The sequence below is a fragment of the Halichoeres trimaculatus genome, unplaced genomic scaffold (genome assembly GCF_033239565.1).
Source record: "Halichoeres trimaculatus isolate MK-OKI-2021-1 unplaced genomic scaffold, fHalTri1.1 fHalTri1_scaffold_2, whole genome shotgun sequence".
Lineage (NCBI taxonomy): Eukaryota > Metazoa > Chordata > Actinopteri > Labriformes > Labridae > Halichoeres > Halichoeres trimaculatus.
In genome coordinates this window covers 22932425-22960090 of record NW_027437180.1, presented here as the reverse complement: position 1 = coordinate 22960090, position 27666 = coordinate 22932425, and the positions used below count along the sequence as shown (strand labels likewise).

Below are 27666 nucleotides of genomic sequence, written 5' to 3'. Positions count from 1 at the left end.
CACAACAGGCGCAATTCATGCACTTTGGGTGCATTGTATTTCAGAATACAGTTCTTTACACTCTTTTTCAAGTCAAATCCCCATTTCTCAGAATTCTGACTTTGAAATTAGAGTTTTCTGCTTTTAAAATTGGTTAAAAATATAACAATTCTGAAGAAATATATTTTTCTAAGCTGCTTCTAAGTTGTTCAGAGATAGATGTAGGTCTGATAGATCTCTTTAGCTTTACACTTGTGACCTTTCTAAAGAAAACAATAATTACTTTGGTTAACATATCTAACTGTATCAAGAAAATTAAGGTAATCTTAAACATCTATTTCAGGGGTGGCCAACCTGTGGCTCGTGAGCTACATGTGGCTCTTTGCTTTTCGGTGTGCGGCTCTTGGATCCACTCATAAAACTGATAAATTGTTGCAAACTTTGGGATCAGTATTGATCAATACTTGGGTGATGAGATTGATACTTAAGTTTCAGTTTCTTTTCCGTACATGTGCTCCTCTCAATCGTTCATGTGCCCGTGGATGGATAGATAGATAGATAGATAGATAGATAGATAGATAGATAGATAGATAGATAGATAGATAGATAGATAGATAGATAGATAGATAGATAGATAGATAGATAGATAGATAGATAGATAGATAGATAGATAGATAGATAGATAGATAGATAGATAGATAGATAGAACTTTGTCTGTTCTGCGGTAAAACAGAAATTTGTCTCTGTCAGGGCTTCAAGTACAAATTTGACCGCACTCACAAACGCAATAAATCTTGCTCTGAAAATTGGAAATTGATTGATTTTCATTTTATGTCATTTCGTTTATGTGTGAGAGGAAGTGCATTTGCAAGACCATGTTTTTTTGTGACACTTTGTAGTACAACAGTAATTTTTGTGGCTCTTGGTCTCTGATTGATTGGCCACCCCTGATCTATTTGAACCAGAGCGACACTAGTAGGTTTATAATTAATAACATCTTGTGTAATTTTTAAAGACTAACAGGGGCACTTGGCTGATAACACACACATCATACATTAAATGCAGAACTTAGACTAAGACATTTACTTCTGTGAAGGATCTGCGAACTTCTTCCACTACTTTGTGCTCTACTTTGATGTCATTGCTGTAGTAGCACACTCACAACAAATATAACTTGCACACATGTAGTCAACACTGAGGCAGACTGACACCAAATGCACAGTTTATCTCTGTTATGTACGCTATCTGGCACAATGTCATGCTGCAGCTCCAATCACTTTTTTACTCTCCACTTTCCCCCCAGAGTGGTATCAGCGCAGGAGTGAGAAACACTCTGAGCCAAACTGCCCTGGACATTGTTAACCAATTCACCACCACACAGGCCAGCCGTGAGATCAAACAACTGCTGAGAGGTGAGTGCAAACACACCTTTGATGTAGTCACATTGTCGAGTACCTGAAAATCACTGCTGTGCACTTGTTCCCTACTTGACTCAACTCGACCCCGCTTTTCGCTTACACTACAAACTCTTGTCTTTGTAGATGCTTCAGCTGCGATGCAGGTGCGTGCGCTGAAGGATTATTGCAACAACTACGACCTCACAAGCCTCAACATCAAAGCTGGAGACATAATCACGGTAATAAATCCAGTTCTCACATATTACTACAAGTTTCAGAGCCTGTACTATGACTACTACACTTTGATCTACTGTCTGTCTATCAGCCTTAAGAGAAAAAAATCTGTCTAGGTAGTTATAACCTTAAATAGAGCCATTTGAACTCTACTAAAAACCTTTGTGTAAATTTTTAAATACAGCCGCATTTGCTGTTAATAAGGTCTCACTAGGCTGATTAAGATATCACAAGGTATTAGCTTGAAGGTAATTTATGTTGATGAATCACTTTATTTAAGTGGATTGCGCTATAAGATCTGGTTCATAATAAATTGTGAATAAATATCTTCACCAGTCAGCTCACCACTAGGTGTAACTTTTGGTGCAAAGACATACATTTTTACAATTCAGTTTCTTAACTTTATTCAACCAAATTGTTATTTAATAAAAATGCTAACAGGAAAAATATTTTAGACAACCAAAACTGCTTACCATGTTAACATCAGCTATGTTGGCTCGAGCAGAAAATTTTCAAATCTGTTTTTGCACTTCACATGTAATCTCACAGATTTTCCATGTTGCTGTATGATGTAAGAAGCAGTTATTTTTAAAGACACATTAAGTGTAAAAATTGCCTTCTCTGCTTAGTATCAGCTTGTATGCCTTAAGTTTTATACAGGAAGTTGAATTAGCTCAACTCTCTTATTTTACCTAACTACCATCAACCTCCAAACTTCATTACTGCTACTCAGACTTTGTAATAAACAGAACATTGGCATGTCCAGACCCGTAAAATTTTTTGGAAAGTGTTTTACATTAATGTTTGTTTGCGTGGGTGGGAGGGGTTGTCTGCTTTTTTTTTTATCTTAAATGAAGAGCGCTACAGCACTATTTCAGCCATCCAGAGAATCATTTCCACAGTCCTGAATGACCTGCAGACCCAGCTGGATTGTTGCATGATGAGTGTTCTGTGTAAAAAATGTGGGACCTTATCAGCCTTTAGCAGATAATAATATGATGTGGGAGCTGAAACACAAATCTTTTGGGGGTAGGATAATTTTAGCTTAAGACTTTCCTTTTTTTTCCTATGTCTGGCTGCAACCCACCTTTGCAAGCCACTAATCTAGCTCTTTTGAGTTTGGAGTGAAATCACAAAGAAACCTTGTGAGTGTAAACATGCTTTGATCTTATTTTTGTGAACTATGTGTGTGTGCTTGTGTATATTGGCTGACAGGTTTTAGAGCAGCACTCTGATGGCCGATGGAAAGGTTGTATTCACGACAACCGCACAGGAAATGACCGTGTTGGTTACTTCCCCTCCAACATGGTGGAAGTCATCAAGAGGGCAGGTGACCACCCGCATCACAGCTGTGTGTGTGTGTGTGTGTGTTTGTGTGTGGGTGTGTGTTCTCAGGGAGGGTATGTGTGCACCGCGTGTGTGTGAGTTCAGCAGCTGTTCTGTAGCTATAGCTTACCATTAGTTGTAGCTAGCTGCAGCATCATTGGCATCTTAAGGTAGTCCATCCATTTCTCTCCACCTGTCAATCATCTTTATAGATTAAACACTGCCCCCTACTGACCCTCCTCCCTTCCTCAATTTTTCTGCTCCCTCCGTGACCTATAAACCCTTTAACCCGCCTGCTCTGCTAGCTTGTGATGCTTGTGTTCATATTGTTTGCTCTGTTCCTGTAGTAATATTAATTTTTTGAGTTACAGAAGTATTTCCCTGTGAATGTGTGGATGTTTTTCTTTTCTCACATTTTGGTTTTAATCAACTATTATTTCGTTCATGATTAGATTTGTTTTGTTTCAAGTTGACTGATCAGTTGTTGTTGTTGTGTTGTTGTTGTTTTGCACCTCCCTCCTCCTCCTGGCTTGTGACCAGGCCACTCCCCCTCCCTGCAGTGCCACACCCTCCTCCTCCGCAGGCCCAACCCCTGCCCCATTGCCTCGGCCAACGGACACTCATACCCCCCCTCCAAAGTCCTCCCCCTGCATCTGCCTCCCCCTTCTCCCTCCCATCCAAACACACAGTCTCTCCCTCGGTTCTCCTCATTTGGGTACGTTCCTCTTCCCATCTCTCCTCCTTCTCTGTCTACTCCCCCTCTGTCCACTCCTCCTCCTCCTCCTCCTCCTCCTCTCTCCACTTCTCAGGAGCAGCAGAGTCAGACAGGTACATACTGTAGAATCACTTTGAATCACAGATAAGAATCCTTTCCACTCTGTTTGACTACAACACATAAGGACTATTATCTGCCTCACTCTGTCCTTCACCGCAGCTACATGGGTGTGTGTGTGTGTGTTAATGTTTCTACGGTTAAAAAAAGGATCAGTTCACCCTTAAACGTCATTTCAAGCTGGTGCCTGGCTACACTAATTAGTATATACTGCCATTTTATTTGATTCAAAACTATTCTCAGTCACATCTTACCAGGATAAATGTATAGAAGATACTGATAAACAAAAGACCTCCTTTCATACACTTTCAATGTCTCGCATCTCAGATATTTGTCTTTAAAGGTGCAGTGTGAAGTTTCTTGTGACACTAACTAGAAAAAAAACTTGGTTGAAATGTAATTAACTGAACATAAGAAGCTTTTTGTTTTCGTTAACATTGAATGAGCCTTTTAAATCTACCGCAGGAGCAGGTCCCTTCCACAGAGTCTGCCATCTGGCACCCATATTTTTCTTGCAGAAAAACAGAACAGACAAACTGGTAATGGTCATATGCATTTGTTGAACAGCGTGCATGCCAGTTTGGCCAAAATTTGCTGGTTAGAAAACTAAAAGAGAGGAAGCAAAAGAGTTTGCATTGATAGATGCTTCTGGTCACAAAAGCCTCTTGTCCTTAAAGCCACCATCACTTCACCAATAAAAAGGATGAACATTTCAGTTTACAATCTGACTGCTTGGCGTTTAATATTCCTATTTCTACACACTGTACCTTTAGAGAGACGGAAAAAAACAAGATGTTGGTCAAAATATTATCTCCTTAGCTATTACAACCATCGTAACAAAGTATGTCAAACCTCTTAGGTAATGAATCCAAATTTAGACATAGACCCCACCTTTTATTTAAAACATCAAGTACAAAGGAGTCAAAAGACAAGAGTGAACATCATAAAAACTAACTGATGACACTCTTAACGTCCTTAAACATGTCTGAAGATTAATCTATTGACTGCAGAGACTTTGTTTTTGTCCATTACAGCAAGTCAGTGACTGTAAGAGAGTTATTTCCAAGATCACAGGCATAAACAGTCTAAAAAAGATTAGTATATTACAGCATGGCGTCTCATTAAACAGCCAAGTGACAAGTTCAAGTTTAGAGTTCAGAAAACACACAATAAGAGGTATGAGAAAGGGGAGGACAAAGCCATGACTTAAAGTCACTGTGATTAGGTTTTTTAAACATATGCCCTTTAATCTTCTCCTACTGCAGTATTTACAGTGAATGAGACCATGTCACTGTTCAAACAATAAAGATAAGTATTGAAACACATAAACACAAAGAACAAAATCAGAAAAGATGGAAGATGCTGAAAGATGTCCAGCTTTGTCCACAAGGGGCAACACAAACAGAAAAGACTTTCAGGAATGAAAAGGTTCCTTCCTTGAAACTGGAGATAGGGCAGGACACGTTGTTAAAAAAGATTCAGCAATGGGGTCACTTTAAGTTTTAAAACACATTTCCCCCCTGAGTATGTATTCAGCGCAGCTGTGCTTAAAAAAGCCTTCTTGTAGTTTGGGTGAACTGACCCTTTAACTGAAGCATTCATATTTAAAGGGCACATACTTCGCATGCTGTAACCATCATAGAAAATATATGAGAACAGTTTTAATACTTTATGAACATTTGTTAATGCCTTGGACCCTTGGATTTTCTTATTCAACATGTAGACATCTTCTGTATCCAAATTTCTATACGAGCACTCTGATTTATACGCCACACAATATTGAGAATATCGTTTTTTCATTTATTTCCAAAAGCAGAAAGTAAAAATATTGGCAAATAAATTGCTTAAAATGGCACTATGCATGCAGAGGACACTATGCTGACATAGATATCTAATAATGCAGCAACAATAAACAGACAGCAACAAAGCGTGCATCATGTTACATCTTTGACCCCTCATTGTAGATTCATCAACACGCTATATGAATATTTTATTTGTTTGTTTGGTCATGCCATTGGATGTATACACATTTCAATGGCTGCTACAAGTTTCTATCTTGAACGTCTCCAAACTGCATGTAGACCCTCTGGAGGTGACACTGAGCTTTTTCCAAAAATATTCTACTGCGGTGCATTTACAAAGAAAAGTTATTCATAGTATACTCACTGGGTTGAGTGAGAAGACTACAGTTGGGGTTTTGAGTATAGTAATTGACCTTTGGCTAAGCTGCACCTCCTTCACTCACTCACTCAGACAAACATTGAACATTCAGAGACAGGCCCTATGGCAGGTGTCACAGTAAGAGCCATTTCACAGATTTTTACGAGACAGAAAGATCACATATCATGTGAAAGTCACCAAAGGGGCCTAAACTACACATTGGAGGGATATATGAATCATTTTATTGTTGAGAGGGTCAATATAAAAGCTTCAGTTAAAGGTCCAAGTGCAACGGTGATAAGCTACATCTGATTGTTATCAACATTCCAGACAACAAGACAGAGGATCAGCATTGTTCAAAATGATGTATGATCACCAAAGTAAAAAAACTAAAACAGATTAGGCCAATGAACTCCCTACACACAAAGTGGCATCATTAGGAGCTAACATTAGGCTAACTGTAGCTAATGTCAGAGACATTAAAGATAACTTTGTGTTCCTTTCCAGTGAAGGGACAATGTCTTGAATATAATGCTGACTTGCATTAAATCAGATGGAGACATCATGGTTTATTGATGCTGTGGTCTATTGCACAACTTTATCCAAAGAAGACGTTTTTCTCATTTGAGGTGTAGCCTAGGAAAGGTTAAAAAAATTACATCCCATCTTTGTCCATTTTTAAACTTAAACTCTCACAAAAACTGCATAAAAGTGAATGAAAACTGACTTTCTGCAATGCATTTCAATGGACTTCTGGGCAGAGAATGTCCATGTTGTGGAAATAGCTATACATACAGTGATTCGCTCATCGCATTTGAGGGCAGGACTGAGCCATAGGTCAGTTGTGTAAGCAGCAGTGCTTGTCTGCAGACAAAAAAAACACAAAGTAACAAACCTGTCCAAGGGTCTGTAGAGTTTTCCAAGTTACAGGGTGGAGCCACCAGCAAAGGATTAATATGTTAATGAATGTAGGAGGCTGAGTGAATCTTTGTGAGGCTGAGTGTTTGATGGTGTTCATCGAAGACACATTTATGAGCTGTGTAGTGTTGTAATTCTTGTTAAGCATACATGAATTATGTTTATAACACTATATACAGTGTAGATACTTTTAAAGATTTTTTGACACTGTATAAAATGTGTCTATAGTGCTGTTGGTCTTTTTGGTTGTAAAAACTGTCTGAATAAACAACAAATATGACGGCAGTAACAAGTACATGTGTGTTTCTGTGTGTGTCTGTGTGCATTTGTCTGTGTGTGTGTGCGACAGGTTCACGGACTGCAGAGCTGAGTCCTCAAGGCTCTCCAACTCTTGGGCACCAGAGCAGCACCAGCGAGGATATCTGGGTGCTACGCAAACCGCTAGCAGGTAAATCCCCTGTTTATATTTTTGGAAGGTTTTAATGTGTGTGTGTGTGTGTTGTGTTTACAGCTGTAGCACTCTTTGTATATAAATGTTGCGTGTGCAGGTGGTGAGCGCAGTGGCAGTGTGGGCAGCCTCGGCAGCGTCCGCTCGTCAAGCAGCTTGCAGGGCTCTGGAAACACTCATGTTCTGACCACACCTGCACCTAGTCCACTTCCAGCGAACACACCAGGAGTCAACACACACGGCCTTAACGCTCCAGGTCTGCATGCACAAGCTGAGGGAGTTAAGGTAAGACACTCTGTACCTATACCTGTATGCATGTGTTGAAGCATATCTGCTGGGTCTTCTGAACATCAGAAAAACATTTGTTGTTTCCAGGAAACTGCGAAACATTTCCAGGAAACAAACATGAGCCTCTCCACAAGATTTACCACAGATCAACTTTCTGCTCAGTTTTTTCTTGCATCGGCAATATCAACTTCACTGTTTTTTTTCCCCCAAAAAGCTTTACTTTCTAGCACATGTTGAGCATTGTACAAGTTCAATTCTCTTTGAATAACAATATACTCTTGCTAACTATTTTTTTTAATTAAATAAGCTATTTGGTTTGTCTTGAATGCATTTCTACTATTCTCTGTTGTCATCTGGTGAGGCTAGATGATGCACGCCTCCGAAAACTGATGCTAACTTTTCAGTAATCCTGCTGTAGTCAGCCTGGAGTGATTTCCAATAAGTACTTTTATTTCAGTGTATCATTAATACTTGCAAAAACAAAAAAAAAGGCACCCAGAGTAGTGCCTGTTAATCAGTTTCAGTTCAACATTGAATAGTTAGTCACACTGAAACTTTACATTGGCTTACTTCAGAGACCAAAAATGAAACTCATTTTCACATGATGTATTTAAAACTAACAGGCCTGAAGTTTGCCTAAGTTACAACACACTGACTACTACTCTGACTACAACTGTACTGCAAACAGAAACCAGGTCAACAGACACCTTAGAATAAAATTTTAAAAGATGGATATATTTTATGACACTGCAAGTTTACTGTCTGACACTGTAACTATGTCATTAGATGTCACAGCTATTTTTGGATTTTTCTGCGAAATACCCTATTAAAGTTAGCCAAATTGGTCACTATTTCCATGTAACGCTGGAGAGACACCATGTATTTTTGGCACTATTTATTCTGGGATGTCTGATGAATCATTACTGGTAAACTGCAGGAGTCACAGGAGGAAGAGGGTCACAAGCCAGAATCATTCTGTTTAATGCTCACTTAGTCCACTGAGCTGAGTCACAGGACACCTCTGAGATTTGAATGATTATGCTTGAGTAAATGTGTGTGTGTGTGTGTGTGTGTGTGTGTGTGTGTGTGTGTGTGTGTGTGAGAGAGAGAGAGAGAGAGAGAGCCTACTCATGTGTGTGTGTGTTTGTGTTTTAGCTCCTGGCCACTGTGCTGTCTCAGTCGGTAAAAGCCAAGGAGCATCTTTTGGAGCAGTCTCAGTCTGTTGAGCAGTCAGCGAGTAAGTGCGCGCGCACACACACACACACACACACACACACACACACACACACACACACACACACACACACACACACACACACACACACACACACACACACACACACACACACACACATACAGCAACAGCAACCAAGCAATATCTTCAGCTCCACTTGAAGTGAAATATTGTGTCATTTTCTATTCAAGCCGAACGTCTGCTTTGCTGCTGCCGTCTGTTCAGTGATCAAACACAGCAGTGATTTTAAAGGAAGCTGCAGTTTGTCCTCAGCAGTGAGTCAGTGAGGCTTTTAATAAAGCCAGCCTGCCAGTAGTGAAGTTATAACAATTAAAAAAGATTAAGGACATGTTCACCAGCAAAACAAGTGTCTTTCGGCGTCTTTGGATCATTGATTTTATGAATTATTTTTTCTTCATTTCACTTTAACTAAATCTTGCCCTCTAAACACCACCTGTCTGTTCACATCAGACACAAGCTGCAATTACCGCCTACATCCTTAATGAAACATTTTTACTAATTCTGCAATTATAAAAGCTAATCAAAGGTTTTATAGTGACAGGAATTTGCATGTTTTAGGCCTGATGAAATATATAGAACATAGTTAACTCCAGTAAATTTTCTTAAAATTGACAGATTTTCTAAATCATCAATGCTAAGTTGAAGCATTTCTCAGGTTGAATTTAAAATCCAAAGTTTTTTTTTTATTGCATTTGAACCATTAACCAACCATCGGTCTTGCTGGTGTGATCATAGACTAAAACTGAAACTTAATCTGCCTCCTTCATAACTTCTCAGCTTTATCAAGCAGAAGAAAAGAAAACCTTTGCAGAGACTGCGCTTTTTCTTTACAATATCTACAAAACTGTCAAAGTATTCCAACTACAGAATCAGCATCATTTTAGGGTTATACGACCATAAACACTTCCTAAGGAAGGAAAAGCCATGACATGAATGCTTTCACACTGATCTAACAGTAGATTTGTCTGGCCAGTCCAAAAACTTCAGAGGCATTTTTCCTTCATTTCCCAGTTTGCATAATTACTACACTTAATTGGACAGTGTTGTTGAGCTCCATTTGCTTATCTCACTCTGAATATAATCAGACGTATTAGCATACTTGAGCCTCTACTGGTTTAGGTGCTACGTGGGAAGTTAAGTGCTAAAACACCAACACAAAATCTGGCAAAGCAGAAAAGCTGTTCCCACAGATAGGAAGGATCGCAGAGAGCGTTGAATATAATATCAAAACATTTACTGTGTATATCTGCGGCTTCTCACTCCACACAGCTTATAGAAACAACAGTGAAGGACAGAGGTTGCCTTAATATTTATTTCTCTATTTATATCCTAAATATTTTCCGAAACAGACCTGTCGGATGAGTTAGAGTTCATAACAGGCGGTTCATGGCTTAGATTACTATCCAGAAATAGCTGAAACGGTTTGGGCTGATCACTGAATGCAATTACTTCTTCTATTTACCACAGAGAAGGAAGTGATGTAGTTTCTTTATGCTCATTACAACAAATAAATGATTACATGCCCTAACCTCTGTTCCAAGTATTAATGAACTGTAAGACGCAGAAGCTAATAACACTGCCCAGAATTTTTGATGACACCACAACTTCAGCATCAAACACTTAACTATGCTGGCTGGCAAGCCCAAAACACAAGCTGTTCATTACCCTGATTTGTAAATGCAGGTCACTGTTGGAATATAGTTTCAAGCTTGTTTATTGGGACGCAGGTCTCACACATGGTGGTCTTGCCTGCCTAACTTTTGCTCAGTAAGGTTTTTGATTTAAGGCAAACTCAGAGGCTCTGTGAAGATTCTCCGTCATTTTGGTTATTCTGAGCTTCATCTGGAACAGGCAGCTGTACTTTTTAGAATTCTTATTTTAGATAAGTGGTGTCTGGTTTCAGACTACTCTCATAAAATATTTCACTTATCTCAGGCTGGTTCATTTGAAAACCCTCATTTCAGCCTGCCTGCCTTTCTCCATCAAAAACATCCTACCACCTGAAATTTTGTCTACTTGTTGATGTCTTCTGTCCACTCACTGATATCTCACGAATCAGGAAGTCGATTGCCATTTATCAGCGTCTGTTTGATTAGGTAGAAATCAGTATCTTCAGTGTCTTGAGTGCTCTTTAGTGTCATCATTGTTTGCTGTGAATGGGTGTGTATGAATCCTCTCTTAGATTGAATTAACAACATAGAAAAGAGTGAAATGACTGAATTATATTTTGCAGCTGTATGAGATGTACTTCATTTCTTTTCCCTCTTTTCTCTCTTCTTGTCTCCGCTTTTCACCTTAACCTGAAGGCTCCTCCAGCTGCACAGTTCATGAACAGCGGTCATTTGATCGGAAAGCAGAGGAAGATGATGGGAAAGTGAGTTTTTGGATGGCAGATTGGTTCACTCTGTGGCTTTCTCTTTCTATTACACCTGCTTCATCTCAACCAGTGTTTTGGTGTGAGAGAAAAACATCTACAAGTGTGGGTTCATTGGACCCAATGAGGTGTGAGCAGGCATGGTTGTGTTGCACCTGAACAGATGACACACTGAGGATGGGCATGCAGGTGTGCCACCGTGAAGACAGGCAGAGTGACAGACACATAGAGGAGTCAGTCTTGCCTTCTATCCCTCCACCAGCCCCCTGTCCTCACACCAAACTGAGAAACCAGGAAGCCACATGCTGCTCTGCTCTAGAACCTGCCAACAGTGTGTGTGTGTGTTCTGTGAAGCTGAGGGTTAAATTCTCTGCTTGTGTTCTAGAATCAAGCAGACTATTTATTTTATAGTATTTACCAGTTGCCAGGAGACAGTGAAGAGTTCTGAAGTGTTCTGTGATTGGTTGATCTCCTTTTCATTCTTTGACTCTGAATTCATATAGAAATCTATGTGCAGACATGTTAATGGTTATATTTGTGGTATTAAGCCTTACTGGTAACTTAAGGGCCAATCCCAATTTTCGCTCTTTCCCTTACTTTTCGTCTTACCTCTTCATCTACCCTTTCCCCCTTAAGGGGTGAAAACACATTTCTTAGAAACTAGATGCCACTCGATTCTTGCTATGCCATCACCCCTAATTGGCTGTGTAGTACGAAGAGGGACTGTTTATTCATGTCCAAACTGAACACATTTTTACAAAGCCGATGTCAGATGAGGGTAACAAATTCACAGCAAATGGACTGTATGATGTACTGTATGAGCAATGAGACAGCTAAGCTATGAAAAGCTATAAAAGTGTGACAGTAATCAGAAGCTATATTATGTAGCTTTAGCTGTAGCTGTCGCTATGGCAGCGTTAGGTAGATCATTACAATAAGCAATTTCAAAATACAGCCAACAGTTCAAAACATGGCTAATATTTACATGCCGTAGCAAAGGATTGGATATCTGATAGAAGAAAAAAATATTGATATCATGGAGAATTTGTCATCCACCTTAGTTTCAAGTGAGGCCCCGGTTTGTCTTAGTTTTAAGAGCTGTGTAGCCTTTCCCCTTCCCCTTATGGAGAATTAGAACACCACTTCACTAGGTATGCATGTGCAAAACCAAGGGCTAAGGAGCAACTGGGATTGGCCCTAAGTTTCCTTTTGCATGCTTTATAAGCAGAACACACACAATTTATGGATTGTCCATAATAGTTGGGCTGATTGAGGCCTATTCAGGACATACTGTATCAGCTCGTTTTACTGTGATGTGCACCGATATGAGATTTTTTTTTTAATGTAATACATTAAAAAAAAAAAAAATAATTATATCGGTTACAGTATCCGTTATCCGTGAATTTTCCACCTTTGCTCAGGCTCCTACTGTCATTAGATACATTACTGGTGAATTAATTTTCTTAGTGGTGACAAAAGTCTCCAAATTACAAAAACAACAGAAATTTTGCTAATTTCTTACAGTCTTTTTGCTCCTCGGACCTGATTCACCAAAGGATGCAATTTTTAAAGCCTGCTCAACCTGTGCAGTTGTGCCAAAAAAGGCCTTGTTCAGTTCACGAAGCACAGGCAAATGCTCAGTAAATCACCCTGTAGAGCGAGTAGCTTAATGTGATATTTATGTTCTGCTCAGAGCTGTGACTGCATCATGATTTTATAGGTAATGTTACACTCAACATTTTGGTGATTAAAACAACAGTTTAAAAAAATAAAAATAAAAGGATCTGCTTTGGCTGACTTAATCTGGGAAGTAATCTGGTTAGTAATTGTGGAGTTTGTGTCACATAAATCATAAATAGACGAGAAGTTAATGACTCCCCCTCTCCAGCTAGCTCATCATATACTGTCTGTGGATAGAAGTGTAGTCAGAGTACCACATGGCGCAGATGTGTGTGTGAAGTTGTGGCAGCTCATCTCATTCACAGTCGGGTGTAAAACTGGAGCAAACTGCACAGGGCTGCCAGATAGCGGGGGCAAATTATACGCATTTTTTGGTTCCATTAGCAACAGCAATACACTCACAGTGAATGCATTGCACCAGCCCAACCCGGGCCCTAACCAGTAAGTTTCATTTGGAATAAACAACTTGCCTTTGCAATTTTTCTAAAACAATGTATTCGTTTTTTAAACACTATAAATTGTATTCCATTGGCCACAATCATGCACTTCATGCACTAGAAGCTTTAACAACAGAGGTCCTAAACATTACCAGATATACTGTATCTGCAATAGTAGTCAATATTTAAGTTTGAATCAGACTTTTTTTCCCATCTTTTTCATAACTCAGTAAATTCTTACTCCCTGTCACATATTTTGAAAGGAACCGTGAGGAACTTTTATAAATAGTCACCTCTTTGGTTGATTCCTTATTGTTTCTCTGGGATGAAGACAGCAGTAGTATGTCTGTCCAAAACAATACAGGTAACATACATCCTTTTGCTAATCAGGATGCAGTACCAGCCACAAGTACTAAACATAATGTAAAAAGAAAAAAAACAAAAGGCTCCTGCCAGCTAACTTTCTTCTTACGGCTAAACTTTACAAGCAGAGTTTCACACATAGCCACTGTACAAATCTACTTGGCTTTTTTGAGGAACTTAACCCAAACGCATGCACTGAAATTCAGTAAGTTGTGAAGAGGCATTGGTTTAAAGGGGGACTGTTTGAAATTCTGTTAAGAAAAAATCCACACTGCATTGCAAAAACATTGCCTCAGGATCACAAGCAGTGTTTGGTACTAATGTGTATTCTTTATATACCCATCAACTATTATTACAGAGTTTTTACTGCACTTTAGTGGACATGGTTCTGTTTTTGCAAGTGAACAAATTGTCAGAATAGTTCTTAGAATCTGTGCCGTCAGCATGCAGAGTATTTGATCCGTACAAGGCTGGCAGGAAAACGTCCAGGTCATGTTGTTGAGCAGGCTGCTCTCTGGGGTTAAAAGGATGTTTCTCTGCTGTTTTCTAGAACAGTGTTCTCTCCTGTGTTCTAGAGCAGACTGTAATGCCATGCTCTAGAACAGGTGTGTGCTCTAGAAGAAGCCTGTGTACTCTTCTAGAAGCAGGCAGTAGTGTTCTGTGTTCTGTGTTCTAGAAGCAGGCAGTAGTGGCGTGGCTGGGTGAGTTTCAGCTGCAGTTCTACACCACCCACTTCCTCACCGCGGGATATGATCTAGACACCATAAGCCGCATGACCCCTGAGGTAAGGTCATGACCCCTGACCCCCTCACGCCCCGCCCCCATGTCTGTCAAGGCTCCGCCCAGCTCAGCTCTCAAATCAGCTCCCCACTGACCTGGATGATGTCATCATGACCCTCCTGTCTCTGTCACCTGACCCCCCGGTGTGAGTCCTGAGCCTCAACCAGTCACTTCTCATGCTCAGTCTGCTTCATGCATACCTGTGCTTACACATGGCCGTGTGCTCCAGTTTGTGCTGTAAACACTGCTCTGTGTTTGTCCTTGAGTGTGTTTTCAGTGCCAGTGTGTGTTTTAGTGTGTGTGTATCGAAGCGGACACAGTGGTGTGACGTAAACTGCCTCAAGGCCGGGGACACTCATGAGAGATTATCCACACAAAGTATTCCTGAAGGCACATCACACGCAGCTCTAATACAAATGTCAAAAGAACACATAAAATTGCTTACATATAAAAGAGAAAAAACACTCACAGTGGTTGTGGCGAGTTCCTGATGTGACCAAGTGTGCTCTTTGTTGAAGGACCTGACGGCAATCGGGGTCATGAAGCCTGGACATCGAAAAAAGTTGACATCAGAGATCAGCAAGCTGCCCTCCACAGACTGGCTGCCGGATCACAAGCCTGTAAGGCTCGCACGTGTACTACATAACACACTTAAAAGAAGGAAGACATGTTTTGTTTCGGCAGCTGCACCGACCAAAGCATTTACACAGTGTTTTGATATTACATTGCACTGGAATAATACTTTATCTCATGTTTGTGTGTGTCTGTGCCTGCTTTTTTTAGGCCAATCTAGGAGACTGGCTGTCTCACTTGGGTCTCAGTCAGTACTATCAGGTTCTGGTGCAGAATGGATATGAAAACATCGACTTCATCTCCGACATCAGCCTGGAGGATCTGCAAGAGATTGGCATTACTAAACTTGGTAACGAACAGCTAAGTAGTTGGCATTGGAAAAACATAAATAATAGAAAACGTGAAAATAGAGCTTTTCGATTTTAGTTATTTGATTAAAGCAGTGACACCAAACATCCACCGCACGCAATTAGAGGCACATCTGTCAACTTACCTGAGTGGTGTTTAGTCATGAAGGTAAAAATAGGTTTCCTTAGCCCAAGCTGTTAGTAGTTTGTGATTTTTAGGTATCTCTTTAAGATATTCAAAAAAAATAATGAAATATTTTGAAAACTCTGAACTAACGATAACAATTAAATTATTTCAGTACCCTCTTTATTAAATTTTGTGTTGCTTTATAACACATAAGATAAAATTATTGCATCTGTTATCTTGAATATTTGGACCAAAATGTATACAGTGTCTCTGGTGTAGAAGAAACCCAAATTTCAATTGTTTATTAATATTAGAATAAACACAATAATCCTTATATTCTGTATACTTAACTGTGGTTACTCTCTGGACTCAAAATAGAGATCTTGCGGTGATAATAACAAAAACTTTCTCATAACACCATGGATAGAAAAGTATAACAATCACCATAAAGTCTTGGAGCAAGTGTTTTGAAACCTTCTAATTGTGAGCAGTGTATATTATCAACAACTTTAAAAAGTAAATTTGGATTTTTTTTTCAAATGGCTGAGGTTGTCAATTTTAAAGTTTCAAACTACTTTGGAGTGTATTTTAAAGTCTGAATGTGTCTTTTTGTCTATTGCCATCACAATAACTCTTCCATTCCTCTCCTTCACACCCTGCCTCCTCCCAGGCCACCAGAAGAAGCTGATGTTGGGAGTTAGGAGACTGAAGGAGCTGCAGAGAAGAGAGAGCAGCTCAGAGCCTCCACAAAGTCCCTCCACCCCTCCCTCCAGTCCTGGTAGCAGCGCCGGCTCAGAGCCCCACAGAGAGCCAAAGAAGTTAAGGGAAGGTGCCCCAAGCCCACTGGCCAAACCTCGCCCAGGTCTTACACACTCACAGACCCCTCCCCTTACACCGACACAAACCCCACCACAAACCCCTCCACACACCCGCACCACCCAGCAGGCCTCACCCAGGGCTCGGCCGCGTCCTTCAACACAGATGGGAACAGCAGACTCACCGGTTCCTTTACTGCGCCTGCCCTGTGAGGAGGAGGAGCGTCGGAGAACCCACAGTCTGATCGGCTCAGAATCAGACTCTCGATACGCCACCGTGTGCCGCAGCAGCTCCGCACGTACTGCCGCCTCCAATGATGTCACAGTTAACCGCAGCCAGTCATCTGTCACTCTCCGGCCTCGTCGAAAAGGGAGGCCCCCCACTCCACCGAAACGGTCCTGTTCTTCCATTACTGGTGGAGATGGGGAGGTAGAGGCTCAAGTAGAGGGGCTTCTCGGGTTGCCAACCTATCGGGAGCGGCGAGCCAGTGACTGTGGAAGCCTGGGAAGACCTCAAGAGTCAGGGGGCCTGGAGAGATCAGAGGGGGCCTCTGGGAGTGTCCGCAGCCTCGCCGCTTTGCTGGAAACATCCATGGTGGGTGGAGCCAAAACCCTGCCTAGGAATCTGGGGAGCAGCAACAGCTACCTGCAGGTGGGTGCAACTGACACTCACATTACATTTACTTGTTTTACTTATATCAATGTGTAACAGTCATGTGCCCACTAGGTGAGCCCACCCATGCTTCGGCGACAGGCAGGAGCAGGTGGTCTTGGCTCTGAGGATGATGATGTCTTGAGTCGCCGCAGAACCATCAGTGGACCTGTAGATGAGACTGACCTGACCCCACGGCAACCAGCACAGCCGCGTCCAGAGCCCCGTCCTCGCTCTACAGTGGTCTCCAGCACAACGTCAGACATCACAGATGGCACTGCGACACTGAGGAGAAAACCACGTCCTCTTGAAACAGACTCTGAGGCACCCGTTTCCACGGCTACCACTGTTGTTACAATGACAACAAGCTCAGACTCCATACGCAGGAGACAACGCACATCTGAGCATACAGAAGGTGTTGTTCAAAGCAATAAGCCATCACCCAGCAGTCAAACAGACGTTAGCCGTAAAAAAGGGAGCGAGCCGCAGCAGAATGGGGGCGTGGTCCTGAGGAGAAGGCCCGTGTCTGAGGTCTCTGATAGGCCAGAGACAAACAGAGAGAGCTGTGAGTGGATGGAGGCCAGGAAGTCTCTAAAGCCGCCCGTGTCACCCAAACCATCCACAGTTGCCCTGAGGAAGACACAGGCTGACCCCCCAACCCCAACACGCAGAGTCCCCATACCGGGGCCAGATAGCGCTGAGACAGCACCAAGCACTGGTAAGATATGCCCACAGGAACATGTCAGGTTATTGGTACTAAAGAGAGGGCACTATGCTCCTTTTGTCTTGATATCGTCACTATGTTGGCTCTGTATCTTTTCACGATTGTAGCTTGAAAAAGTTGACTGATCTCAGGCCAGTGTCTCCAAAAACCCTCATTTTAGCTCCCTGAGTTCTTGTGTGGCTTGAAGTTTCATTGTAGGATAACTCCAGCATACGTTTACCTCAAATTTGAAAGTTCACCCATGCAAAGCACTGACATCCAACATTTTAACATTGTTATGATTTTTCATGTTTGAAAAAAAATAATGCCAATCTAATACTGTAATCTTAACAGAGCTGAGTGCCTATTAGGAATGACTGTTTATCATGTTTTAGTTGTTACAGCTTTAAAATTATCTAGTTGCACTTTTGGAGGGAAAATGAATAGGCCAGACCAACAAGTGTGACAGGACCTTAATGATCATAAAAATAATACATACAAATCCTGGGAAGGTGGTGGCAGTTGGTGTTTGTGGAGGGGAGGTTTCTTGTAGTGGTCTGTGGGATGAGTTGGAAGGAGGGCTTTTCTATGAAATTGCTGTGTTAGCAGAGACACATGGGCTGTTTTTGGAACCGCCTGCCATACTAGCAGTTTATGCTGCTTTGGCCTAAATGCAGTACATGAAAAAGAGAAAAATGTGCAGTTTGCCAAAATTACCTGTTTGTCTTTCTGATTTGGGAAAAAAAATCTCAAAATAAAACAGAACAGTCCATCGTATGCGTTATTTCCCACAAGGCATGACATGAATGTTGTTCTCCTTCTGTTTCTGTGTACGGCCAAGGACACACTTAATTTTAGGAAGATTACTGAACAGTCATACTACATACTACATTCAAAAGCAGCATGCATTACGCAGTACATACTGCAGTACGTACTGCATGGTGCATTTATAGGAAGTATGTAGGCGGCGGTTTTGAAAACAACCTTTGTATTTAAAGTAAGTGAAACAGGAAGCCAGTGATTGCAGGATGTGTGTGATATGTTTTTGCTGCTGTTGTTGTTTCCCTGTTGTATTTACTCAGACAAAAAAGTTTGCCAAATGTTTGAGGACGTGAACTACCCGAATGCTCTTAAATCGTAGCCCATACGTGAGAAGTAAAAAAAAACAGAAGCTGTCATTATTCTGACACATATGTGCCTTTTTCCATGTAACTATTTTGGTTTTGACCTTCATTAGACAGGAAATGTTGCATTTAAGTTTCATGCATCTTAAATGTCCTGCTATCGCATGCTCCCCACACTGGGGCTTTAATTAAATAATTTCCAATGTTTTCTTCTGATCTTAATAACATCTCTGGGGATAAACTAGTGTTGAAATAATTAGTCATAAGTGGATTTACTGAATAAATCTGCAACTGTGTTGTTAAGTGATTATTTTTTCAAATTGTGCTCATGTTTCAGCTTCTCAATAATGAGGATTTGCTGCTTTCCTTGATATATAAATAAAAAGTGCAGAAAAGTGGTCTTTCTGACCAAATAATTATCCAATCATCTATGAAAAGTAACAGATGCATCTCTATAAAAAAAATACTGGGGAAAATTTAACTTATTTCAGAAGATTAGTAGAATATTGGTCAAAAAATGCAGGATGTTTGATTTTATTAACTAATAATTATATTTCTCTCCTTTTCTGTACAAATCAGAGCCAAAACGCGTTCCCCCTCCTGTGTCCCCCAAACCCAGGGGGCCTCCAACAGCTCCTAAACCCGGCAAAGCAAAAGTAGCTTCAGCTACAAAGAGCCCGAGTCCTGCTGCCACCAGCCCAGCTGCAGCCAGCCCCACCCCGGCCCCAAAACCCTCCTCTCCTCTCTCTACCACTCCTCTCCCAGCTCCTGATACCCCATCTGGTCCCTCACTGTCTCCAGGACTTCCCCTTACCTTCCCTTCTCCAGCTCAGAGCCCCTCCACTCCCTCTCCACACCCTGTTAAGCCTCCCCGCTCCTCCATCGCAGGTCTTTCCATTGATCTAGTAGGAGGACGGGAGGCAGAGGAGGAAGAAGAAGGCAGGAGAGAGGAGGAGGAGAGAAGGAAAGAGAAGGAGCACAAGAGGCAAATAGAGCAGCAGGAGGAGGAGGAGAGGAAGAGAGCAGAAGAAGAAAAAGAAAATGTGAGACAAGTGGAGGGAAGAGCAGAGGAGGACGGGCAGGTGGAGGAGGAGGTGCAGCATCGTTTGGAGGAGACCAGTGCCTCTTTGGCTGCAGCTGTGCAGGCTGTGGAACATAAAATCAAAGAAGAGGATGTTCAAAACGAGTGAGTATTAACAAATTATGCCAACTTTTTAAATCTAACAACAATCACTTAGGAACTGAAGTTGTTGACAAGTACATTGGATCATAACTTAGATTTTCTTTGAAAAGTTGAGAGGACTTCTGGAAATCCATTTAATCTCTTGAGTGAGTGGCATAAGCCATTCATCTATGTATGTGAAACTTCAAGAGCTATGGTAAAAGTACTGGAAAACATCCGGGACACACAGTCCTGGCTTTATGATAAGGCAACAATCAAAGAAGATTCAGAAAGAGAAACCACTCAGTGCATGCTCAGCAAATAAGAAACGGTGGAGCAAACTTACCTTCAGGGATCAGATGCTGGAGTAGTTTCTGTGATGCTTTGAGTTGAAGGAGCACTGAAAGGATGGCTGTATACGCTGAGATAAAACATTTAAAAAAATTCTCCACAGTGGCAGAAGTCTGGTCAGGAACTATTCAGCCTAGCTTATCCTGTGGTGTCCTAAAAAGGTCCTTTTCCTCTTTTGTGCATAAGATTAGATTATATTAAGCTCAGTATTACCACTAAATCACTGTCAACCAGGCATTTAATGACAAATACTGTTATTTTAAATGGAGTTTTTATATCTGTTTTGCTCTCGACATTCATTTCATAATTTTTATTGTAAACCCTGTGATGTTTTACTGTAGAAACAAAGAATTGTTGATGTATGCGTCAAAGCTTTAAATGCTTAAAGCAAAAAAAAGCGAAGCAAGAACAAGGAAAAAGTGTTTATGGGCAATTAAAGCTGTGACAATGATAAGAAAGCTTTTCCAGAACAAATTCTGACAGCTATCCTCCCTCACTCACAGAAATAAAAGCACATTTCTGAAGCGCTTCTTGAAAGGAAGAAGTCAATTACATCTCTCATATAATTAAACCACTGAGTCGAAGGCTTACTGATGCTAAAGGTTAACACTTTGCAGAAACCTGATAAAACAGTCAATAGCTGAAGTCACTTTCATTCATGTTTGTAGGTCAGTGGTACAGTTTCTGATCTCTGCCTCTGGCTGCCAGCTTCATCACAACAGCCACTGCTAAAGCCAATGTGTACGTTGGTAACTAAGGGCCCACGGTCCTAACAAACAGATGGAAACAGTGTTGGTGTATTCATAACCGATTACTGTGACAGTGACACAGTCAGATGTGTGAAACTCTTGGTTACTATGACTACAGAGGGTGTTTGTCAAAGTATGGAGGACACTCAGGACTCCATTTGTCCCAGAAACAACTGAACAGATATATATGTTTCCAGCTTGTTACTTTTTGTTGCTTCAGTGTAACATTGTCTGTTTAACAGTTAAGTTTCATGTAAAACAGCAGCAGAGGGAATCATTTGATTTGCATTAGCTGTTACTAAATACAGCAAAGAGTGAGCAGCGAGCCTGCAGGGAGAAATTGCTTTCAGTTAACAGCCCCAACCCTTTATACTCACTTAAGAAGCAAAACAGATATCGCTGCACTACAATAAAAAACCCTGTTTCCAGAGATAATGAATGAACTCAAGAGCACTTAATCACAGGCAATGACCGGCCACAATTTAGCCACAGCTGCCACGCATTAGCAACCAGTTTGTTTGTTTTTAGTAGAGGATCTTAAGCAGCTAAGGTTAGAGGGGGTGGTGCTGTAAAAACACCTGCAGAAAAGCTGGAAATTAATTGACAAAACTATGGTGCAAAAAACAGGAATTATTTTCTGTCCAATATCCCCTGCCTTTCATCAATTCTTTGTTTCCATACGCTGGTTGTTCTGCTGTTGAGTTGTCCAGGAGAGTCCTGTGTATCCTTTTTGAGAAACACTGCAGTTGTCTTTGGACAGGATCTGTAAAATGCTGATCAGAAATGTTTAAAACCAGTTACACACCCTCCACCTCTGATATTTTACTGTTAGCATTGATATCAACTTGACTCTCCTCTTCTCCTCTCTCTTCAACTTGCAGTGCACTCTCCAACAAAAAGGAGACAGCCTCCATCTTGGATGACATCGGCAGCATGTTTGACGACTTAGCAGATCAACTGGATGCAATGCTTGACTGATCCTCTGCCCACGTCCTGTCTCAGACAAGCCCAACCTTATCCCCCTCCCTTCTTCCTCATCATGTGTAGGTGTATCAAGAGAACTCTCCCGAGGCTCGACGCTGGCACTCTGACAGTGTGTGCGTGTGTGTGTTTCAGCGCTTCTCATGTAGCCTTGTATAGCAAATTATGGAGGAGGGGGAGTCCTCCTCATCTGGTGCGGTAGCTCTAAAACGCCTCCTGATGTCAGGAGGCCGCTCCCACACAACCTCTGACCTCTGCAGCCCAGTGAGTCGCCACCACCTCCAAGAAGAGTCAGAGATGGGTGTGTGGAATGAGAAGCACAATCATTTTCCTCATCCTTTTATCTCCATAGACTCTGGCTGGGACAGAGATGTACACTCTGTCAGACAGGGAGACAGACAGATAAGCATATTGCTTGCAAAAAATAAGCACATGAACTGACTGACAGGCGGATAAGATAGCTCAATCGATAGACAGGATGCATACAGATGAGATACCAGCGAGAGTTTTTAAAAAGCACACAGAAAGACAGGCTGCCTGAGTCTTTCTCACTCCTGCGATGTCATTAAAGATGCATTTTCCAGATTTCTCTTCTGTGTGAGTGGAGGATTGTGGTTAGCCGGAACTTCCTGACTTGTGTGTCGTCTTTCTTCATGTTGTTGTTGCCGTTGTTGTTACTGTTGCTGTTGTTGTCGTTGATGAGTGTGTGTAGTCCCTGCTGATGCTCATGTCAATGTCCTCCCACTCTTACAGTAGTTACTCTAACAAACAGAACGACAATATAGATGTGTGTCCATGACTCGAAACACTCACTCACACACACGCACACACGCACACACAAACACATGTGGATAAACTTTTCATTGGTTGTGACTTTGCTGGTGTTCTGCTTTGTTGGTGTGTAGCTCCATCTATGGAGGTTTGCTTGGAAATAAATCTACACATACACTTGCACACATTTACATGCAAAGACACATATGTAGACAAATACACACTCACACACACTCATGCAGTGTTTCCCTTTGTCCTGCTGCAGTGAACAGTGTTTTTAAAGATAATCCTATATTTCAATGCTTTATATAGTACATCCAGTATACATACATAGAGTTTATAATATACCTGAGTATTTGAGCTGTTAGAGCTCCCTCTAGTGTTGGTTAGTGAATCTGCCTTTACTTGGCCCACCTTACATGCTCTCTCCTCTGTTTTAATCTCCCTCTGTGACTTTTTACATCTCTTTGTGCCTTGGTAGTGCTCTTTCATATATTCTTTATTATTTTTTGCCCTGTCTTCTTCTTTTTTCACCCCTATGACATTATGTTTCATTGTTTTTTTCTGAATCCTTGTGTATGTATGTGATGTCAGAAGTAGGTTATAGGTTGAGTTTTGTGTCCTAAAAGAAAATTAATCACCCTATCTGCAGTCCTCCTGCAACCATTGAGAAGCATTTTAAGAGCTCCTATCAACCCCCCAGTACCCTGTAAGCTGTAATAAAATGGCTCTGCTCCTCTTCGGCTCCCCAGTTTTCGGTGGTACCCCATGTAGGCAAGACAGTGGATCAAGCACCAGTGTTCATCCCAATGAAGAGTCCATTTGTATTTTTATGCTCTTTGAAAAACAAAGATATATTTGAGAGACAGATGGTTCTATGTGAATAAAAAATATTAATAATAATAATGATACAATTATGCTAGCTATAGATAATGAATTGAGGTGAGTTGATTGAGCCTGTACATTTCTGGTTGAGTTCTGGATGTGTTGTGATGGCTGTTGTGCCATGGTTGGGTTTAGGTTGTGTTTCTGCTGTGATGATGCATTCCTGTACAGCTGTGATCAGAATAAATGTATAAATCAAATCTTACATGACGCTGTTAGTGTCTTTCTGCTATGCTTTAGATTTTAAATATATTCCCCGGTATGGGGATGTGCATCTTTCTTTCCTCTTTTTTTTATTCTCAGTGTTTAGAAGGTGTGTGACCTGGCCCAGATAAATCAGGAAAAAGCTTATCTTAAAACCAGCAACAAATTGGAGGTGTGACTTAAATTTCTAAGTTACCACTTTAAACAACTTTAAACAAACGTCATCTTTGTTGTGTTTAGGGGATAATGATGTTTCTGAGTAAATTACATTCTGAAAATATACACAATATGAACCCAAGGCTGGCTTTGGACAAAATAAAAATTAAACTTAATATTTTTCTATGAGAAGTTTTATTATTATTATTATTATTATTATTATTATTATTATTATTATTATTATTATTATTATTTTACTACTATAAAAAACATATTAAAGTTTACTTCATTAATATATTTTGCTCTCCAATTCTGAAAAGCCAAAGTAATTTTACGTTATTTTCATGCAAATTTTGTAGTTTAAAATATCATGTCTCCTGATAGAAACTAGCATATGACAAATGTAAGCACTCGCCAGTTTAGAAAAAAATTATTTCCATTTCGTTACGTCGCTGTTAACTTTCAACTACAACTCCCATGACGCTTCGTTGTAGCCTCTACGAAGAAGGCTCATGGGAGATGTTGTTTCTTAAGTGCCAAACTATTTTTCACTGCATCTTCTTTTTAAAAACCAGCAGCTTTGCCACAAACAACTTTCTTTCGAGCGTGGCATATAGCCAAGGATAATTACTAAAATTTCTTTTAATATTTGCGGGAACAAAGAGCGGAGCTGGCTCAGCAGCTGGCCTGAAAAGGGGCGGGACTTCCGGAAGCCGTTTATAAACCAAGCGTTCGCAGCAATTCCGGTCTCTTTGAATGGCATGGTTGGACGAGTGGTTCTTCGTTGGTCCTTTGGTCATGCACAACAAAGTTTTCTGCCCTGGAACAAAGGCGATGGGGCAGGTCGGTATGGCTGAGGGAAGCCTAACCGGTCACCTGGTAAAATTAAACACGTGAGTTTTATTTTCTGATATTTGCTTCAAGAGTAAGTCTGAACAGCAGCACGTGGCTCAACTGAAAGAGCAGGAGCTACCGTCCATGATGCACAGACCACGCTGTGATACCGACACATGGCAAAAAACTTATCTTAAGTCTCTGTTACTACTACTACTACTTAGATGTTTCATCTAACTTCTATCACCCTTGAATTCCCTGTCTCGGTTACAGCTAGCAACGATGCTGAGGACTGGATGTTACCTGCATTGGGAGACCGAGGACTATGAAGATGCCTGAACTCGATCACTCAACACTCGAGAGAGAGAGTGTGCTGGTGATCAAAGTAAACAGCATCGTTAAATGTAAGAACTGTTGAGTTCTGCCATATTGTCTTATAAACAGTTTCAGCCAGTGATGACAAACTAAAATAAACTTTTCTGACACCTACTATGACAGCTGAATTTCAGCTCCTGATTCTAAGTCTAACCTGAGGCTTGTTATCCAGCACATGACTTGTATCTTCTCCTGGATTTTACACTTTGGTTGACGTTTTTTCCATCTTTAATTCAAGGTCTTTGGTTCAAACTTGCGATGTTGAGAGGAGCCAGATGAGGTGGCTCGGGCATCTGATACAGACGCTTCCCTGGTGAGGTGTCCAGGTCACATTCCACTCGGAGGAGGAGACCCCGGGGCAGACCCAGGACACGCTGGGGAGACTACGTCTCTCGGCTGGCCTGGGAACGTCTCTGGATCCCCCGGGAAGAGCTGGACGTAGTAGCTAGGGAAAGGGGAAGTCTGGGCTTCCCTGCTTAGGCTGCTGCCCCGCAATCCAACCCCGGGTAGGCGGCAGAAGATGGATGGTTCAAACTTTGTGTTGGCTGCGGCCTCACTGGATCCAAAAGCTGGTGAGTTTCCCTTCAGCGTTTTATGCTCTTGTATAATCCTCTAAGCCAGTGATGACAAACTAAAATAAACTTTTCTGACACCTACTATGACAGCTGAACTCCAGCTCCTGATTCTAACTTTATTCTGAGGCTGCAGCGGCCAAACTCGCCCATGATTCTGGTAGTTTCTTTGTGAATTGAAACATCTTCTCTTCTATTTTTTTACAGGCAAATGTGACTCATCACACTGCAGCTGTGGTCCTGTGAAATCTTGCACGTTCAATGGTCAGTCTTTGTCCCCCCACAGACAGCCTGTCTTGCAACTGTAGCTCTTTTCTTAAAAAACAAACTCACGTGTTTTATCACCGATGGTCATAATTGATTCTGTCTCTTTCAGGTGAACCTACAGGTATCAATGGTCAGAAAACTCAGAAAATAAAAGACAAAGCTCGTGAAGGAGAGGATTAAAAGTTTGAAGTGAAAGTCTGATTCTCTCTAAAGAGGAACTTTTAAGACTAGCTATTTTGGTGTTGCAAGTATTTGTTCAATTTTGTGTAATAAAATTCTGAACTGAACTGTTTGTCTTGTTTTTTTTTTTAACCTTTGCTTTCTTGTACATTATCTGTATGGTTTTTTCGATGTTTGGGGGAAAAACGGGTCAATCAGTAAGGCAAGAGGATTTTGTATTCTTGCCCATCCTATTGACATTGAAATTAAAATTTAACAATATCAAAGTAAGGGAATTAATGGCTTTACCCACTGAAAGCCTCCACTTAAATTACACTGACTGTAAATAGGACACGCAAAATAAATTTCTCAAATTTACACTGATCTTGACGGTACTGCAACATCTCTTAAACCCTGTAAAGCCCAAACCTTTAAATAATTGACAGAAAATTCCAGTTCTTTGAACTTGGAGCCTTGATTGGTCCCTCTGAACAACCCCCCAACATTTTTTCAAAGATCACTTTCCATATCTAAGTTTTAATTTGCATCATATTTGATACGTAAGGTCACAATGCTCAATGATTGTTTTTTTCCTGAACAAACAAAAACATCATAAATCACAAGCAAGTGCCACCATCATGCAGTAGTGAGAAAGCCACCAATGGAACTGGCTGGGTGGAAGCCTGGAAAAAAAATAACATTTTAGTATTTTACTCATTTTGCAGTTCACAACCTGTTATTTTGCATGGTGGAAGGCCTGAAAACGGTTTCTCTCCTTGTTTAGGCAAAGATGCACTCTGCATTTCTGACAGTACACATGGGCAAAGTGGCCTGTGCACTGCTTGCATCTCTGTCGGGTTTCCCATGTTGGGAAACGATCCAGGCCATCCTTTCATACAGCAGTACAGCAAGTTTCATACCTAGTTTTTAATTTTAAATGTACCAAATTATCTAATTTAAAAATAAAAAGACTGTTGCTTGATTTTAGATATAATGCATGAAATACAAGTAAAAGGCGATTGACTGTTTTAGAGTTACGTGACCTTATATACCCGCTGTATCAAATTTTCAACCATCTTCAACAGGGTTTACTCTATCATATATTGTGAATTTTTTTAGTATTTTTACTTTGCATGAACCCAGTAACTGTTCCTATTGATGTGCCAGTAAATATCGTAATGTTTTTCTTACCTCAACCTTAAACTTTGCAAAGTTCTTAAAAAACCAACTGTGTCCAATTCCTGAGTCATGGCAGTAGAGTGTCACTGGAAGGGCGGCTAATGAGTGACTTACTACCCAGTGTTGGTTTATCTGTGCACTGCATGTATCTTATTGTACACATCAGGTTTTTCAGGATGAAAAATACCACACTGCTTATGTGGAGGGCT

General features: G+C 40.9%; 1 protein-coding gene, 1 long non-coding RNA gene and 2 other non-coding genes across 7 annotated transcripts in view; all 4 read left to right on the top strand.

Moving 5' to 3' along the window:
* Positions 1-23888, top strand: part of LOC141804869 (caskin-1-like) — a 44680-nt gene extending 20792 nt beyond the window's left edge. Inside the window, exons 8-21 of one of the 3 annotated variants that reach the window (XM_074689530.1) lie at positions 1283-1391; positions 1521-1615; positions 2826-2940; positions 7196-7294; positions 7395-7579; positions 8738-8819; positions 11144-11211; positions 14371-14475; positions 14990-15091; positions 15255-15393; positions 16189-16985; positions 17061-17703; positions 19392-19998; positions 21956-23888. In XM_074689530.1, coding sequence (XP_074545631.1) covers positions 1283-1391; positions 1521-1615; positions 2826-2940; positions 7196-7294; positions 7395-7579; positions 8738-8819; positions 11144-11211; positions 14371-14475; positions 14990-15091; positions 15255-15393; positions 16189-16985; positions 17061-17703; positions 19392-19998; positions 21956-22052 — 3243 coding nt within the window. In that variant the 3' untranslated portion in view covers positions 22053-23888. Of the gene's footprint in view, positions 1-1282; positions 1392-1520; positions 1616-2825; positions 2941-7195; positions 7295-7394; positions 7580-8737; positions 8820-11143; positions 11212-14367; positions 14476-14989; positions 15092-15254; positions 15394-16188; positions 16986-17060; positions 17704-19391; positions 19999-21955 lie in introns of all 3 variants that reach the window. The other 2 variants (XM_074689521.1, XM_074689537.1) reach the window with 2 other exon arrangements.
* An 819-nt stretch (positions 23889-24707) lies between these two features.
* On the top strand, positions 24708-26292 carry LOC141785231 (uncharacterized). Of its 2 annotated transcripts, XR_012597508.1 has the most exons (5): positions 24708-24964; positions 25179-25309; positions 25519-25852; positions 26060-26116; positions 26229-26292. It is a non-coding gene; the product is annotated as an uncharacterized LOC141785231 (long non-coding RNA). The 2 variants fall into 2 exon arrangements; XR_012597507.1 differs by lacking the exon at positions 26229-26292 and having other exon boundaries at positions 26060-26183.
* Positions 25354-25443, top strand: LOC141787237 (small nucleolar RNA SNORD60). Its single transcript, XR_012598053.1, has one exon. It is a non-coding gene; the product is annotated as a small nucleolar RNA SNORD60 (small nucleolar RNA).
* On the top strand, positions 25896-25985 carry LOC141787233 (small nucleolar RNA SNORD60). The gene has a single exon (XR_012598049.1). It is a non-coding gene; the product is annotated as a small nucleolar RNA SNORD60 (small nucleolar RNA).
* Positions 26293-27666: the final 1374 nt, after the last annotated feature.